Below are 19,180 nucleotides of genomic sequence, written 5' to 3' on the forward strand. Positions count from 1 at the left end.
TAGTTGGGAAAGTGGCATAAGCATGTGGAAAGCAAAAGAACAGTGCTGCCGTAAATAATCGTGCGGTGCCAAGTACAAGCAGTGTCACAAGGCAGCACGTGGGCCACTATCCAGAGGAATGAAGGCTCTCCGATTCCAGGAAAGGCTTCCCCTTGCTTTTTCCCTGTGGTGATGTTGTGGACTTTCATTCCCTCTTACATAGTAGTCATTGTATGAACCTCGGAACCCTTGATTTTGAAACCTGTTTTCAAATGGAAGTTCTTAGATCCCTTTGACTTAGGAGGGTGCTCAGTAGACTTTTCCCCACTCCTTTATGACACAGGCCTCAGATCTCTGCCTGGGACTCCAGGGCGGACATTGGTAAAGTCAGATCGTGGGGTCTGTTTGTTTCCCTGACCCTGTGTGACCACAGACCATTTGGTTGAGTCTTGGCATCTAGCAGCAAGTCAGAAAGGGTCTTCAGGACCAATTTTTAAAGTACCCCCGTTGACACATACTAGGAAATATTTTCTTGAAAACTATATTGGGAGATAATTTATATTCGGTAAATGTAGATTATGTAAGTGTGCAGTTTGATAAGTTTTGACAAAGGTATGCAGGCATGTAACCATAACCCAGATCAAGATAAAAAAGATTTGCATCGTCAGAAAGTCCCTCCTTTCCTTCTGTTTATCCTTCTCTTCCAGAAGCAGCCACTATTCACATTTCTATCACCATATATCTTTCTGTGTTTTACTGAACATTCTGTAAATGGAATCACACCGTACCATAGTCTCTTGTGTCTGTTATTCCTTTCCGCCAATAAATACCGAAGGATTGGGGCACCTGGATGGCTCAGTTGGTTAAGTAGCCAACTCTTGATTTTGTCTTGGGTCATGATCTCAGGGTCCTGGGATCGAGCCCCCTGTCAGGCTTTCCACCGAACAGGGAGTTGGCTTGAGGCTTCCCTCTCCCCCTCTCCCTCTGTCCCTTCCCACCACGAGCCCACCACAAGGTCGCTCTCGCTCTCTCTCTCTCTCAAATAAATAAATCTCTTATAAATAAAATCTTTTAAATAAATACATACATGTATAGGACATACTAAAGGACCGAAGGACTAAATGAGAAGTTAAGAAATGAACCATTTTTCCTGAACCACAACGAACTACTTGCATAAGGATCCTGTAAGCTGTTGGCTCCATTCTTAATGGGGGCAAAAACTGATCCTTGGTGGGGTGAAAAATCCTACTCTTTTTATACATAAAGCATAGCTATCTATCCAGTACATAAGCAAATGAACAGCTCTGCTGTGGTATTAACATTTCACAAGGGAGTGATTAGAAAAAAGGGTTCTTTGGGGGTGGGGCAGAGGGCCATGATAATGAAACACTGCCCCAAGTGGTCAGGAGGTTCTTTCATATCTCCCATGTGCCCCTGTCTGCCTTGGTTTCCTTATCTGTCTGGCTGAGGTCAGAGCGCTGCCAACTCCCTAAGGTTGATCTAGGGTTAAATGAGATTGCATATGGTTCTTAGTCGTGCTTGGCACCTCATACCCAGACTTTGGCAGCTTTTCCTAAAGTGGTGTTGGATGCTACCCCTTGGCATCATCAGTTGACAGGCGAGGATGTGGGTGAGGGTGTAGCGTCGTCACACTGCCTGGGTTCCTATCCTGTATCTGCCACTCACTTGCTCGTACAAGTTGCTTAACTTCTCTGTATCTGCTTACTCATCTCCAGGATGGGAACAGTCTCAATACTGATTGTATCATGGGGCCCTGAGAGTGAAATGGCACAAGGAGGTGAAAAGCTCATGGTCAGGTCCAATAATAATAATAATAAGAGGCCCGTCTCCCATGGCTCACCAGCTTCTCCTGAGCATCTTCTCGCGTTGCCCTCAGTCATGTTTTCTCTCAGACGGCTGCGCGCCACTCCTTTTCAGTGATTGATTTCAAGCAGTTGTTCCCCAGATGATGTTCCTGCTGCCACCCCGACTGTGGAAAACACATTTAACTTATCAGTAACTTCTGGGATTCCAGCCTCTGCATGTCCTCAACATTTGCGAACGGTCCTGAGTATTTAACAACTGGCTTTGGTGCCAGTTTTTAAGTCATTTGAGGACGTGCTTCGGTTCCCCTGTGTTCTTATTCTGTGATTATATATCAATTCTTGGACCTTTGCTCTTTCAGCACTAAAAAAAACCCTGCATCCCTGATTGTGTCTGTGATCCCCCCCCCCATCTCTCTTTGGGTGAAATTGAGCATCCTGTGTTATTAATGACTGCTTTATACAGCAGGATAAAATACGTCTCTTTGTACTTTAAAGCCCTTCAGTAAATCAGAGGTGTTGATGGGGGTGGGGGAGGAATTGTTATTCCCATTGATTAGCTGCAGAGACTGAGACTGAGAGGTTAGTGCTCTAAAACACCCAGTGGAATCAGCCAACCTTGCCATGCCCCAGGGACTAGAACCACGCCCCTCCCCCCCCCCCCCGCTTCTAGATCATTTCTTTCCTTTCACTCCACCCTAACTTGGGGTTGGTGGGGGGAGGCCCATGCCTCCAGACAGCCCACTAACACCTGCTAAGGACACTCACTGTAGTCAACAATAATTCTCTTTGCTTGAAGTTAAATTTATTCCTTACTTTCCTGCCGTTCTTGGAAAATTCCATTTTTCATCTAGTTGCGTTTTCCAGATGCTTATTGATTCCGTTTACTCTTTTGTAAACATTTCTAAATTTTCCACATTTCTCCTGTGTTTTTATGTCCTAAATGGATGCAGTACAGAAGAGAACCACAGCTTCTACCTGTGGGAGAAGGAAGAGCTACCTGCCAAATAGTATTTGCAAGGGAGGGCTCCCTCGTCCCCACTCTCTTTTAGCGTTGCTGCTGCAAAACCCAGCAATTCCACCCCCAAAACCCATTCCTCCGCAGCATTCTCTCCCACCTCGGTCATCTGTGTTATCCCCTTCAAGGTTTTGCCACACTGTGTCCCACTTGTGTTGTGTTCTACCCAATATTTTGCATAAATTGGCTGACTTTTTACTTAAATTTGCATAATACAGAAACTTCATGTTTTTTCTGTAAATGGATATCCAGCATCACTTATCATAAACAGAAAGGCTTTATCAAAAATGCATACCACATGTTAAAACTATGACAATGTTCCTTCTGTACCTGTGTCCTGCCAGTGACGTCAAGACATCCTCCCTCATGGGACGGCGTGATGTGGTCAGATCATTGAAGTTAGCATGACAGATTGCCTTCCAAATCATTGGGGAGCGAGAGCGGTCCCTTTCAGAAGGAGGGGTTTATAGGTCAGTACTGACAATGAAGAAGGAGGTGAAGATTGATTCAAGTTTTGAACACAGATGGGCAGCCCACCATGGGTGGCCTCTGCAATAGAATGACCTGGAATGAACCGTTTGGGGGAAGGTTTCTTACTGGAGTAAGAAACACAAACATACCATGTTGAAGAGACGAAGAGAAGGACCTGCAGCCAGGTCTACCTCATAGGTCTGTGGAACACAGACTTAATTTTGAGTAAGACGGGATTCTTTATCATTGAATTTGTTCATGATGTATATAATGAGATCAGCATTCACAGTCACCACCCATTTGTGCAGAAACAGAACTGCAGTGGTTACCCGTGGTCCTCTCTCTCTGCTGGCTTTTCTCTACCTTCCTTTGGCTCACTACGAGGCTGGGTTTACCAAACAGAGGGACTTTAGCTTATTCAGTTACTAAGTAATTATGAATCATTATTCCAATTGAACAAATAGGAGTATAAGCCCTAAGGAAGTAAGTAAGTTTTAGGCCAACTGATTTTTGGATTGTTGAGCCTATTGATTTGAACCAAGGTTATGTCACATCAAAACACCTGGTATCAGGTGTTTTGGCATGGGGGGCCACTGTGCTGGTGGGGGCTGAAGGCAGAAATGAAGTCTTGCACATAATTTAGTCACTTCAAATGTAAAACTGGGTCTCCAAAGGGGCTCAAAATATGTCACCCCTCAAAATGCCACTCTAGCATAAGAATTCTGTTAAGCTGAAGGCAGTTGAGAAACGGCGGGCAGGGGAGGAAGGCCGTGCTCTCCTGTCTGCCTAACATCAGGCTTGAATTTCCCTTTGAAGGGTGGCATAAACTTCCATTTGTAAAGGTAGCCCCTTTTCTTATCCCTCGAGTCTGCATAGCCAAGCTTACTCCACAGCGGTGACTCCCATGTAGGTTCTGTCACTTCCTCCAATGGACTACCTGTTGGGGCCCCAAACCCCTTTTCCTTTATTCATTCCCTTTTTGCACTTTATCGCCCTTTGTTATGATGGTATACAGGCTTCCGAGGCTGGTCACTTTCTTATGCTTTCACTTCCGTTTTCTGAAGCCCCTGTGCCCTTTAAAGTATTAACATTAATAAGGAAGTATGCAATGGTGGCCTTATGCGGGAAGCAGTGCTTCCTTCTGCAGAAACACTGCTCTGATGTGTTTCCCCAGGTTTTTCTGTGGGTTCTCGCCTCTCAAAGTACGAATCCCACTTAGCTCCCCCATTCAGACTCTGTGATTTATTCAGCAACTTCCTGTAGGGTGGGAGAGTGCCCTGATTGCATTTTACCTACGTGATGATTAGTCCTTCCAACTTGGGTTCTCTCTTGAAGTCAGGCCGCCTTGGAATTCAAAACAAAACCCATTTCTCTCTCAAGTACCCAGCTCTTGCCGATCAGAAGCACTTTGCTTTCAGCCTACAGTGTCTGCTGTCAGGTAAAAACATCCTTGAAGTTCTTCCCTTGTTGCCTTGTTTGCTCTGGGTTCTCTCTGTCCTCCCTGCAAATATCATTGATTCAGTTGGTGGGAAGCAAGCTCTAGATCTAGAAACCCATTCCTATGGAATAGAAATACTTGCTTCTTATTTAAAAGTACTCTCCTGCATCAGATACAGTGGCCCTCAGAAGTAATTCTGGATTTTGTTGTTTTCCGGTGGGGGAGAGTGTTTGCTGAGTGTTTTTATTTTATTTTACACCTGCTCCTCTATCACAACATGACATTTTTTTCTTTGCTACTATTTTCAAGTACGGTCTCTTTCTCATTTCTTCAGAACATTCCAGTAGAAAATTGAGAAAGAAATTTGTCAGTTTTTCTGGTAATGAAGGATTATCTGTTTGGCAGAAGACCATCAGATGGGGCATAATTGCTCCCATCAGAACTGGTAGATTGGGGATTTATCAGTTGGTCACACTGTCTCGTGAGTCTGACCACACCTTGCTTCCTTGCTGGAGGCATATCACAAACTCTTACTTCATCTCTAACCATTAAATCATCCAATGCAGTAGCTGTATCTGCTTGATACGTAGAGGAGGAAATTAGGGTTGCAAGTGCTTCATGAGCTGTGAAGGTGATCCTGAGAACTCTGGTCCTAAACGCAGCTAGACTTGAATTTATAGCTTCGCAGGACCACCATCTGCCCTGCCTCCATTCTTCACAGAGGGTCCCCGAATGATGCTTGAGAACTTACCCACTGACATGTGGGCTCCGTGGGCAAGGCTGGCCCTCACATGTTCAGTTCTGTTCCCCCAAGAGCTCATCACAGTACCTCCTCGTGACTGGTGCCTGCCAATGTTGCCCAAATGAAGGATGCCCGACTTTTATACCTTCCCTCACCCCAGGGGATCATTTCAGGCTTTTGAAAAAAGCACTTGGCTCTGATTTATCAACGTTGTGCTTACTTTTACTCCAATCTGCTGTTTGCAGGCCACTTTGAATTAATTATAGGAATTCTAAAAATTTTAGGCTTTTGAAATCTATGGGCAAGTCCCTATTGATAGTAAGATTTAGGTCTTTTTCTTTTCTTTTTTTAAAGATTTTATTTATTTGACAGACAGAGATCACAAGTAGGCAGAGAGGCAGGCGGGGGTGGGGGTCGGGGTGGGATGCAGGCTCCCCGCTGAGCAGAGAGCCTGATGTGGGGCTCGACCCCAGGACTCTGGGATCCTGACCTGAGCGGAAGGCAGAGGCTTTAACCCACTGAGCCACCCAGGCGCCCCAAATTCAGGTCTTTCAACAAAACTTAAAATGTGTTACAGAGAACACGATCATGAATTTCAAGCTTCTGGAGAAAGAGCGCTTTTACTTTCTCGAAGCAGGAGGAGGGTCTCAGGAGTGTGTAATGCTGGACTCCTTCCTGAAACTGTTTCTCTATCATGTTTATGGGCATCCCCCCCATATCTAGCAGGGGTGCCTTCCAAGCCCCCCCCCCATGGATGCCTGAAACACTGCATAGTACTGAAGCCCATACATAGTAGGTTTTTTTCCTGCACATACGCCCTGCTGGCACCACTGACCTACTTCCAGCTGTTCCTTACGTGGTACCGCTTTAGTATAAGGGATCAAGATGGCTGTTTTCAGTTTTATCTTCTATTTCGTTGTTGCTGTCCTTGCAATTAATTGGGCTTTAGTTTTTACACCAGACAGGCTTGAACAACTCCTAAGACTTATCATTCAGCGTATATAAACTTTCATTCCGCTGATGTTATTCTGTGGCAGAAGCCCTAGGATTTATTTTTCTGGTTGTTGTGTTGCTCAGGCTGTTTCCCTCAGATCTACCTGAAGACCCACCCAGCCACCCTTTGCTTACCCTACCACACAGAGTAGTATTTCTTGTTTGTGTAGCATTCATAATGCAGTGTTATGATGGCCCATTCCCAACAGTCTGGGAAGGGCTTTCTTATTTGTAAACTGAATCCTCATCCTAATCCCAGTGGTCATACCAAACACTGACTCTTAGGCAGATGAGTCTCGGTGCCTGCATTCCCTTCTGTATAAAATAGGAGTAGTAACCGTGCCCCCAATGAGGCTGTTGGAAGGATAGATGACAGGCATATGTAAAAGTTGGTATAACAGGGCCACTGTTAGGAACTACTCTTATTGGTGTCATTCTTATTCTCTTATTTTTCTGAAATCTGTTTTTGTCCACTGGCCACTCTGCATCTGAGTAAGTTCCAGTTGCTATAAGAGAATACTGCAGTCTGGAGGGCTTAAACAGTAGACATTGATCTCTCACAGGTCTGGGGGCTAGAAGTCCAAGATCAGGGTGCTTGCATGGCTGGGTTCTGGTAAAGGCCATCTTCCTGGTTTATAGACAGATAGCCATGTTCTTGTTATATGCAGACATCCAAAAGAGAAAGAGGGCTTGTTCTCCTTCTTTTCTTGTTGGGACACTAATCTCATCCTGGGGGCTCTATTCCTCTGACCTCATTAGCTCCCAAAGACCATACCTCCTAATACCATTCCCTTGGAGGTTAGGGTTTCAGTATATGCATTTGGGGAGGACAGAAACGTGTGGTCCCCTATTTTGGGCAACTTGTTGCTTTAGTAACTGAGCTGTTCCCTATTCCTTCTAGGAGGGGAGAGGAAAGAAGAGAGTGCATAAGGTGATCTCTCTTTGCCACCTCCTCCTCCATAAGCCATCCCCTAATCCAAAGTGGAACAGTTTCCTTCTGGACTTTGAAAGAAAGTGGTCTGTGTTACAAGGAAATAAGGTTCATTACATATATTCAGCACTCAGGTCTGTATCAGATGCCATCCACCTGCTGGAAAAGTCAACAGTGAGGTCCTTGCCCAGGTTTACACGGAGATACATTGCATATGGAAGTTCGTTAAATAGCCGTAGCTTCCTGGGAAGCAAAGAACTTGGCCCACCATCAGCAAGGAACATTCTTTAATGCTGTTACATTTCCTAGCAGAAAACTAGAAAGATTACTGAAAAGAAAATGTATTTCAAATGGATAGGATTTAATGAGAACTGGCTTTTTTTTTTTCTTTAATGCATTAATTTTATAATCTGGTGGCACAGTAAATCAATACTGGGTATATTAAACAAAGTGTTTTTCTTTTGAAGATATTCTGGAGTGTGTACAATAATATCCCTCCTGTGACTAGCCTGCCTTTGAGATGTAGTTATCATTTAATGAGAGGAGAGAGGCGACCACTTTGGTAAGTGTCTAACTTGTAATTTGAGGTTAAGGCGGGAGGGAAGTGGTTGTGAACCTCATAAAATATTTACTTCATGCCAAATTGGAATGCCAAAGTCATCTTCTCCCGGTAATGATGGAAAGTAATTTCAGCTCTTAATTACGAAGGAAGCTGCTGCCCCAACTTTCCCCTTCACCCTGGGCTCCACAATGATGAGTAGTTTTCTCAGTGTTCCCCACTGAACACCCCATTGTGGTCTCACCAAAAATAGGTCATTGTTTACACGCCAGACTTATGATGCAGCTCCTTTGTATGGGGCGTTGCTGCATTTTGGTTTGTTCTTTCATTTGCATGATAATGACCTAGACCGTGGGGTATAGAAGCTTCTAGGCTGCTGGGAGATGAGAGGATCAGGTGGAGTATGCACGTCTGCTGTACGCTCGAACCTCAGAGACGTCTCTCACATGGACCCCACAAAAGTGTGGGAATCAGGCACAGCCCAGGGTCTAGAGGAAGGGATCCTTCTTTAATAGCTTGGTGTCATGATGAGAGTAGTAGACGATGAGCCAGTTTGCTTGGGCTGGAGTCCCAATTAGGAATAAACTCGTATATCGTGTCCCTTGCGTGTTCTAAGTAACGGAGATGTCCCCTGGTAGGGCTGATTTCTGCCATACCCAAGCACTCAGATGTTATTAGGAATCTGACACACTCCGTCAGATTTGCTTTGCTTTCCTCAGAGTTGGTGTAATTTTTCAGAGAGGCTCTGCCTCCGGAGCGGCGGCATGGGTCTTGGGAGCTGCCGTCTTATACCCTCCAAGTTTATCGCTCTCAGCCTTCACCAGACCCCATGTGATGCCAGGGCTGACTGTCCTTGGCCCACCACGGGTTCTTTCCATCACTGGGCAATCACAAGGCCTAGAAAGAGGCAGTATTTTCATAGCAAACCTGGGTCAGAAGCCCATCCTTGAGGCTAGGATGCGGCATCAGCCCTATCAGAATGGGTCTGACATAGAAGTAGGGGACAAGTAGCTCCTTAAAGGGAAATCAGGGCGCTTTTACCAGATGAGCAGGCAGATACTAAATAGGAAATCATGGCGAGTGCCCACCACTGGGGCCGAGTCTCCTATCAGGCATAGAGTGGAAGGTTGATATGAGACTTGGACAAGGCAATGCCATGAATGTGGTGCTGAAGCGTAATGGCTTTCACGCGTGTAAAGCACTTGTATTGATTGTCCTTTCCCAGACAGCATAGGGAACCTCTCATCGCCACCTGCTTCAAGGTGAGCAGCTGGTGGCCCATCGCCACCCCTGCCCATGTGGCCACTGAATCCCAGTTTCTTCCCTTCCCATCTTCACCCCCTTTCTTTTTCTTTCCTCCACTTCCTTTTACAGTAAAAGGGCTGCGGGAGAATTTATTGAAGAATGTTCCATGGTTTGTCATTTTTAATGCCATTTGTGGATAAATTAAATGCATGTAGAATTACTTAATCCTTGAGTCTAATTTCAAACCTCGGTCTCTGATCCAGGGAAGAGGAGAGTAATGCGAAGGGTGGCGTATGGAAGATGAAAGTCCCCAAGGACAGCACGGTAGGTTTGTTCCGGTCCTCTTCTAGAACTGGCTGTGGCTGGGTTGTTGTTGACTGCTTGTGGTGAGCATCTCGGGCTATTTAGGCAGCCCACTTGGTCCTCTCAGAGCAGGACTGGGGGTGAGAAAATCTGTTCTGACCTTCGTGAATTTCTGCCTCCCAGTGTCACCTTGAAAAGGTAGTATCGTGTTTCTGTACAGAAACGGTGCAGCTATGGGACTATATCGAAAATTCCGAAGAGCTGCACGCTTCTAAACTTTACAGAAAGGCTGATGCTGGCGGTCATTTCCTCATGACTAGCATATGGAAGTTGGTATATGAGAGAGAAGCAGATCCCCGCCCACCCAAGCCTGGTCCTTCCTCCACTGAGCTTGGTGCGGACACAGGGATGCTTGGGAGGCCACGCATCACACCATGCCGGGGGGGTTCGTGTAAGATTGTGCCCAGCCTCTCTGTGGGACCGGGGAGAGTCGGCTTGGTAGGATGGCCTATGAGACAACTGGTTTCTCGTGGTCAAGTCTCAGAAACCGAGATTTTCTAGAATAGGCTCAAATTCATCCTACTGACTAAAAAGTGAACATTCGAACCCATTCTTAAGCTTTGGGAAACCAAAACACTTCTTTGAAAATGGATGAAAGGGCAGAAGCTACCTGAATCACCTCTTCATGGTTTCTTTCATGTGGATAAGCTCAAAGAATTACAGTGTCTCCAGAGACCCATAGGCTTGAGTCATTTCCCTATAAGCACAAACCTAAAGATGTGACCAGATTTATTTGTTAATGAAGCAGACTGTCCCCAAGATGCATAGCTCCAGGATTTGCCTGTTACTTGGCTTTCCCAAAAATGTCAGGGCAGCCAACCACCAGGCAAGGCCTGTGAAGCTCCTCCTGCCCCACACCTTTAAGAGGAGAGAACGTAAGTTTTTAATTTCAGCGAGAGCACGGTTTCCTTTTCATGTGCTTGATTGACTCACACCAGACTTTGAGTGCCGGTAGATACAAATATGTGTGATGTCCGCGTGTGGTGAACGGTAGCTGATGGGCACGTTCGTCCTTTCTCTCCTCGTTCATCTGCCGTCACAGATACTAGCACATTGACGTCTGTACAGGTGTCCTTTTCACTCACTGCCACTTGTGGAGGAGTGGGGTCTGGTGGGCCAACCTTGTCTGATGTCACAGCGGGGGAGGGAACCTCCCCTTTCCCCTAACTTACTTGCAATGCTCTCAACTTCATCATGAAAGTGTAAGACGCCACAGGTGGGACGAAGAGAATGGAGAGCATGATCTCCAGAAGGGAGACCAGCGGAGCCAAAGGGAGCATCCAGAAAAGGGAAAAGACATTCTCTCTTGCGAGTGAAAGCTCCTGGTGCTTAACAGCTATCATCTTGGTTAAAAATTCAGCTAGGCTGCTTTCAATGTATTAGGACATAGTAATAAACACCATTATTTATAGTTAATATGTAGCGAGCACCTGGCATAGAGCAAACTTGTTGCTATTTGTGGAACAGATTTTAAGTATTAACTTCTTTTGCTGCAGTCACAGTGCTAAGCCCTTTGAATACATTTGTTGACTAATTTCATGGTCACAGCAGCCCTGGGAGATCAGCCTGTTGTTATTCCCCGCTCGCCTGAGGAAACTGATATTCCCTTAGTCTGTCTGCTCCCTGACCAAGCAGCCTGGCAAGATTCAAACCCAGTTCTGGGAGAGTTTAGGGCCTGTTAGCTCTGGCAAGGAAGATACATGGGACCAAGAGCTTTTTGAGAGGGAATAACTATAAGAACTTTTAGGCCCCCGGCTGCCTGTGAGCGCTTGCTCGCCGTTGACTGGATGGCCTGAGTAGTCCCAGTAGTCCCTTGGGTAGAAGGGACTCCAGGTTTCTCACTTGCAGGAGGTGGGTGGGAACACGAACTGAGTCTTCCAAGAGACGCGTGCGCACACACACATCAAGTTCTGCCCCTTGATGTAGCAGTGTGTCTCCGCTGGATGGGAATTTGCAAGTCTCTAAACTTCCTTAAGAGCTCATCACTGCGGTAACCTCTTAAGTACCTCGTAAATTGCCAGAAGAACAGACAAGGAAGGGTTTTGGAGAGAAGGATTTTACTAATAGCTTTCAACTCTAATCCATTGATACATTTTGAATCCGTGAAAGGTCAAGGAATTGGAACCTTCTGAGTCATTTGAAAGCATTACCCACCACCCATCCCATTCTTTTGAACTTCATCATGGTTTCACTAGAGATTGACTCTGTGGCTTTGGACACCAAGTGTTATGGACACAAAGTTTGTGACTTTGGATCCCTGGTATCGATCTGTGTAAAGTTACTTGTGAAGCGATACAATATATGCCACTATTGAGTGTTGATACCTGTGACGGGGGGATGTCTGTGGGCTTCAAATAATGGATAAGAACAATGCATGTGAAGCTGAAAGAAATGTGACTTGTTGAAGATACTTGTCTAAAAATATATGTGTTGTTATTGGTTTTTGTTTTTTTTTTTGTTTCTGGTTTTGTTTTGGTTTTTTTGTTTTTGTTTTTGTTTTTTGTTTTTTGTTTTTTTTGGTTTTTGTTTTGATTTGTTTTTTTTTGTTTTGTTTGCTGTTTTTTATTCTTTTCCCATGCCAGTCCACAGTTTGGAAAGAGTTGTTGTTAGCGACAATCGGGGAACAGTTCACAGACTGTGCCGCTGCAGGTAAAGAAGCCCATGCCGTCGGTCACCTGCTCGTGTCTGCTTGGCTTGTGCTTGTCACTTGGAGACATTTGTTTCTGCGTGTTTGACTTTTGACCTGTTTCGAAGTTCTTTACTCGGTAACTGTGAAGTTATAGGTTTTTTTCATGTGATCATGGCATTTTGTGTCATATGTGTATGTACACGTACATATTTATGTGTGTTAAATGTATGTACATATGTGTATGTACATATCTTTTTCCTCACATAGCTCATGTTAGTGGTATCCACAAACATCTGTCTAAAATCAATAAGTGAAAAGGAAAGAAAAGAAAATTTAGTATCAGTTGGTTCTTGACACAGTTTGTGTTAGACTTCTCATTCCAGTTCTTCCAGAGGGGTAAGTGGTGTCTAGTGGAGTGTGGAGTGACACCACAGTCCCTTGTGTCCCCCCTGGTTTTTCTCCCTTCCCCCTGTCCCATTCGTGGGCCCCTGCTCAAAGAGCCTTACAAAGGCGAGGAGGGGATGTGCTCACCCCAGGACTTGTAACCCCACAACAGAAGCTCAGATAGAAGGTCCTCAGACATTTTCAAATACTGGGTGAATTTCTCAGAGCCTCCGTGAAGTCCACTTTTATATTGCTTTGTTTTTATGATGAAACCACTCAAAGAGAAGAGTTGAACTGCATGCTTAACATTTTGTTTTCTTCCCGGCTAGTTACTTCAGAACCCTTCTGAGGTGACATTTAAAGTAACACTTTACCTGTTCATCTTTGAGTTAAATTTTTTTTTCTTAGCTAATTAGTACTGATTAATTAGTCCCCAGGTGCCTTAGATGGTGCTAACTTTGGGCCCCCCACCTCAGCCAAGTCATTGCCTGGCAACCTTCAAATTCACTTACTAGCCGTTTCCATAATTCTCCTTTTGTTTTGCTTCCTTATTAACACCAGTTTTTGTTCCCTTCAGACAAAACCTGGGATGAGATGAAATTGTCTTAAGAGTACAGATTCCTTCTATGTTAACAGGGAATAGTTAGCAACTTCACAATATGGAGCCAAAAATATGTCCTAGGCATAATTATAAACACATAAATCCCTGGGAGAGGAAGTTCCCTGTGCAAATTATTCCTGTTTCCAGAACCCCGGGAAAACAGTCTAAGTAATAATAAACAGGCAGGATTGAGTAAAGAAGGCCTGTTGTTCCGTAGTTGACTTAGGAAACCGGTGCACCATTAACTGTGTGTTACACGTTAGCTCTGCTGTGACCCCCGCTCTGCCACCTGGAGCAAGCTGGCCAGTCTCTCCAAGCCTCACTTCCCCCATCTTTAAACACTGGCTCCTCCTCACTCTTCTGCCAGTCCCCTAAAATAATTAGGGTTTTGCCGGTCGATTCTACTTATGAATATTACATGATTGCTGACAGATCTGCCTTGCGTAAGAGTTGCAGCCTTTGACCACGCCGCTTCTGAAAGTGCTAGGCTGGTAGGAGCTGCCTGGTTATCAAGAGCCAAGCCAAACTGAAATCTGGACGGCTCAGCAGATTCAACAGCCATCAATTACAGCACCCTCTGGCCAAGAGTGTAGAAATGGGCCATCCCCAGACCGAAGAATGCTGATGTTTCCCTAAAAGGCTGATCTAGTGTCTTCATGGCCATTCTCGAAAATGGTAATGAAAATACATGCACAGGGCTTCCCTCTTGATGTGTTGATTTTCCATTCACATAGGTTCTTGAGCTCGACCAAGTGCCCATGGCAGGCGTAAATTCAAAAATGAGAAACCTGAACTAAAAATTTTTGATGCAACAATGTTTCTCTTGGCTAAGGGATGGCTGGGATTAGGTCCTTCCTATTTTTTTTTTTTTTTCGAAATTTTGATTTAGTTGTGACATACATACCAAAAAGTACACCAATTGTAATGTGTACAGCTTGATAAATAGTCACAAAGGCAATAGATCCCCAAAACTGCATCCAGATCAGGGAGCAAGTGGAACATTACTCGCGCCCCAGAACCCCTTCTTCCCCTCCTTTCCTCCCAAAGGTGGCCACCAGTCTGGCTTCTGATACCATAAGCCAGTCTTGCCTGTTTTCAAATGGTGATATAAATGGCATCATTTAGTGTCAAATCGTACACAATTAGAAGAAAAGAATGGAGGGAGTGAAGCAGTGGAGGGAAGGAAGGAGGAAACAAAGGAATGATTTTACTAAAGATGAATTCCTGTAGTAAATTAGACGTGCCCTCTTTTAAATTATATTAGAATACTGGCATGTTTTAACCCCCAGAAGACAATTGGAAAAATTGATGATATAAATATTTAGATGCACAGATTTAGAGCAAATTAGGCAAATTAGACAAAGCATATTAACTAAAGCAAAATTTCCTAATTTTGATAATGCTCATCTTTCGCATCCTGGGCACTCAAGTACAGAGAGCCAACTCTGTTTCATTAATATGGCATGAGCATATAAATCAGGAGTCAAAACCCTTTATTCCTGTCATTTTGCCACAAATTAAAAGACACAGAGTGGGTGCAAGGAAGCATATGATGGTCCAGAGTCTTCCTTATCTGGCCATCCTTCTCAAATATCTACAGAGTAGCCCCTAGCCCAGAATCTAGTTAAAAATAGATAACAGACCTACACGAATCAGTATTGATGAATGCTTTAATGTCCATTTACAGAAGTATTAGACTAGCAGAGCCACACTCAGATATTTACTCTCAGTTTATACACAGTGCTGACAGGTGGTCATTGGTTCTCTAGCCCAAAGTTCAAAACGCCATAACCTGAAGGGGAGTAGCCGGAGAGAAGCCCTGGGGAGCAGAAAGCATGAAAAAAGAACGGGCAGACCAGCAAACCACGCAGAAACAGAATGAGCAGCTAAGAACACGTGGTCTGGGTCCAGTTAGGATTGGGGCAAATAGCACTAACCACCCCACGATCTCTGAACACTTGGCAGGAAGTCCAGAAAAATACTTGCTGTTCTTAACAAAGACAGTCAAGCATCGAGGAAAAGTTCATTTGAGTTCACTTGGCTTTCAGAGGACAGAGCATTATGCAACCCATTTTAGAAAAAGTCTCCTCAAAACAGACGGAGAAATAAGTCAAAAAGCTTTGGTAACATGTTAAAAAGGATAAATTACTTATCTGGAAAATTCGTTTGGCTGGAACACGATGTTTATCTAAGTCCCTGGGTCAGTGTGACATGCCTGTTGCAGCTTTTGTCCACTAACTTGCTTCTTGTCCAGCGGTTCCCCTTAGAAACAGTATTTATCATGTGTTCTCTCATGCCACCTTTTTATTATCTTATCCGTAACTTATAGCTGTGATGATAAATGCTTAAGAAACAACGCAGACAGACTTGGAATTACTGCTCATTTCTTTATTCCCTGCCTTCCCCTCAGATGACGAAGTCATAGGAGTCAGTGTCAGCGTTCGCGACCGGGAAGATGTCGTCCAAGTCTGGAATGTAAACGCCTCTCTAGTGGGTGAAGCGACCGTGTTAGAAAAGATCTATGAACTTCTGCCCCACATATCTTTTAAAGCAGTATTTTATAAACGTAAGTGCTCTATTTTCAGTTATTACTTTCTAGTTTATTCTATGATTACTTTTAAAAAGGTAGAGACTATGTTGCAAATGAGGTGAAGGCAGAATCACTCAAAATTTTATAATCCAGAAAATAATTTGATAAAATACATGTGAGTGTTTAAAAAAAAAAAAAAGGTTCAGTCTCAAGAAATTAAAATGAGCTTTTATTGTCACCCAAACACATGGATCAGAAAAGGTGATACGTGTTGTATTGGTTATTTCGGAAATTTAAACCTGACCTTAAATTTGTCACTCTCAGGAAAAAATTACCTTCTGTTTGAAACAAGAATAACAAGAATTCTATTATATGAGCTGGCAGGTAGATATTCAATCATCCCTTCATAAACAGGAATTTATAATGTATAACATCTATATTTGTGGAGGAACTCGTTCTGAGCGCAGGGGTGATTGAATGTGCTACTGAAATGCTAATACTTCCTCATTACGGAAGACTGTGACACAGAACGAAAGAGAATTCACGCACAGTGGTGAAATGTTAACAGTATGAATAGGTGTGTGGACCCATTGTTTCCATCATGATTCATGTTCATTGCTTTTGTGTGCTCTTTTGAAAAAGTCATCTTTTTCATAATGAAAACAGCTTAGTGCGATTAAATGAATGTTTGGTAGATCAAACTACAGGTTACACTTTTAACAATGAGTTCGAGAAACGTACCGACAGCCCTCTACATACATCTGATGAATTCCCGTTTCCCAAACCATTCCAAGAGTCAATAACCCAGTGTTTTGTTTTGTTTTTGGTTTTTTTTTTGGTGTTTTTTTTTTTTTTAACTGTGTGGAATTTCATTGACTCTAAGATGCCTTTGATGATAAGTATTATTTTATAATCACCAAGAGAGAAAAATAAAAGACGCCCAATTAAACTATGATGTATTATTGATGCCAGGGGTCTTCTGATGTGGGGTGAGGAGTGCATCTCAGTCTTGTTGAAATACACTCCATTATTGTTTCACTTTTCCCAACCCCTTGCCAAAAAGGAGGGAAAAAAAAAATCAAATGTTCTTTTGGGATTGTCTTGGTATGACAGAGGTTATTAAAACAAAGGCCTCCCTCGAAGGAATCATAAAATCACAGGCCAAGGGATTTAGATTTTAAGCAACAAGACTGATATGTTGCTGTAGATATTCAGCAGGTGCTTAGCTCCTGAATTTTAAATAAAAGTTTCAATAAAAGAGACAGAAAAATGGCCCTGCCGAAGTGGATTCTTGGCTGTGCAGTGTGGAAACTGCACATTTATGGATACAATTTTCAGTCCTTGGGGAACCCTAATTGTATTTCAATCCACATATTAATTGAAAGGTCACCAAGGGTCTTTTCTTATTTTTTTCCTGCTTCATGAGACTAACTCTCTGGAAGGAAGTATATTTCATGGCCACTTACGAATGGGGCTACAGGAGTCTTTCCTACCTTTGAACCCACTCAAACGAGGAGAGAAGCAAATTTGGGATCATCAAGTCAGGCCCTCTGAATTTTTGTTCCCCTTCAACCATGGGACCTCGAGCAGATCACACTTTTCTTGTCCTTTTACTTTGTCATCAGACTATTGAGGAGGTTGGTCTTAAATGATCTCCAAGGTTCCTTCTGCTTCAAAATTCTCTGATTAAATTTCCAAGTAACACAGTTCATAGCAGGTCCAAGATGATAGGAGTATTTCACTAGAAAATGAAGCCATTGAGCGGTTAGGCGAGTTGTTAGGGCACTGGTAATAATCAGGTAAGACCGAACATGGATGAATCACTGCTTAGTTGTTGTGATGGCTTGGGGAGGAAGGGGGAGGGCAAGCCAAGCAAGGGGGAGAAGCTGCAACCTGGCCCGTTGAATCGAGCTGACTAGTTGCCCTAAAGATAGATGCCATTGTGAAGTTTGTGAGTAATGCAGAACTGGCTAGGGTCTCTGTAGAAATCCATATTTTAATGGCATAAATTAACATTTAAAGACTCAAAGATTATTCAAATAAAAATTTGAATTGGAAAAAACAAGCAATTCTCTTTATTTTATATAAAGCAGGCAGTCCTTTACTCAGTAGGATTATTATACACCACGTGCTGCAGAATTGATTTGGAAAAATGAGGTTTGGGCAGAAATCTTATTCACAGCATGATGAAGAACAGTCGTAGCGTGAGCTAAGTTAGGAATGGCCAACTCCATGCTTTGATTCTGTCTTGTTAACAGGATCCTGTGTAAGTATTCACAAGTGTACAGAAGCCAGGTGACATGGCAGATTTCCCGTGTGGAAAGAGCCCAAGCATCTTGGGTCAAGGCCTCCAAGAGGGAGGGGAGATGAGTGGGCTGTTGTTAAGCTATATGGGATTTGGACACAGATTAATTATTTGACGGAGACACTCACAATGTACAGGGAGACCTTTCCGACACCCCATACCCATTCCGTTATGTTCTTCAGAGCAGCTGAATGACATCTTTTCTGATGGGAGAATTATTTAGAGCAGAGGTTGGCACACTAGGAACCTTTTGCCAAATCTGCCCCCTCCTTGCCTTCTTCAGCAGGGGCTGCAGCTAAGAATGGTTTCACATCTTTAAATGGTTGGAAAAAATCAGGGGAAGAACGACATTTCGTAGCACATGAAAATTGTATGAAATTCAAATTTCCGTGTCCATATATAGATAAAGTGTATGGGTGCCTAGCGGTGCCCGTTCGTGCACATACCGTGTACGGCTGCTCAGTGCCGATGGTGGCAGAGTTCACTGTTGGGACAGAGAACACGCGGCCTGTGTAGCGCAAAATACGTATTCTCGCCCCTTTCCGGAACAAGATCTCTTGACTCCCAGTTTCGAGAATTCTATATTATCTTCCCACCAAGGCTCACCCAAGGCTGAAAGAACTTCTATCTCGCAGGACTCCCCCAGTTCTGAATGTTCTATTCAGCTAGCTCCATAACCCGTGACAGTTCCGCGACTTCCATGTCTCAGCCATGACTGCCGCAGACTGCCCTCACACTCAGAGTCATGAAAATCCCGGCTCAATCCATATGTCTCAGTTCCTCAGTTGGAGCCCAGCATCACCAAGAGTCTGGGCCTCCCCTACCTGACCCTGCGGCACTCTATATTTCACTGCAGAACAGACCATATTTGCTGTTTTCAAGAGAAAAAAGTGGGGGTAGGGGATATTTGTAAAGTTCTACATGCGAAAAGCATTCAGTTAAATCATTTGGGATTGTAGGGTCTCCTTGGGAATTTGGCCAACCCACAGTAACCCTGGGAGCTAATAGGTATGATTCCCCCAGGATTTTATCCAAATGAAGAACAGGTTGGGGCGAACATCCAGGATGATCCTGAAGGGAAAACAGTCCCTGTGCCCACCGCTTCACCCCTGCAGACAACAGTCTGAAGAACTTAGTCTTTATTAAAGACAGAGAAATGGGAGGGGCTT

The 19,180-nt window shown here is 43.9% G+C and overlaps 1 protein-coding gene across 2 annotated transcripts in view; it reads left to right on the top strand.

Annotated features, from left to right (window-relative positions):
* The window catches only part of EIF4E3 (eukaryotic translation initiation factor 4E family member 3), a 186,099-nt gene that overhangs the window by 14,783 nt on the left and 152,136 nt on the right, over nucleotides 1-19,180 (top strand). For both annotated transcript variants that reach the window (XM_045088505.1, XM_045088506.1), the window contains exons 3-6: nucleotides 7,863-7,957; nucleotides 9,463-9,523; nucleotides 12,145-12,211; nucleotides 15,587-15,742. In XM_045088505.1, the coding sequence (XP_044944440.1) occupies nucleotides 7,863-7,957; nucleotides 9,463-9,523; nucleotides 12,145-12,211; nucleotides 15,587-15,742 (379 nt within the window). The remainder of the gene's footprint in view (nucleotides 1-7,862; nucleotides 7,958-9,462; nucleotides 9,524-12,144; nucleotides 12,212-15,586; nucleotides 15,743-19,180) is intronic.

This window comes from Mustela putorius, unplaced genomic scaffold (genome assembly GCF_011764305.1).
Source record: "Mustela putorius furo isolate JIRA1106 unplaced genomic scaffold, ASM1176430v1.1 tig00000095_pilon_pilon_pilon, whole genome shotgun sequence".
In the NCBI taxonomy this organism is placed as follows: domain Eukaryota; kingdom Metazoa; phylum Chordata; class Mammalia; order Carnivora; family Mustelidae; genus Mustela; species Mustela putorius.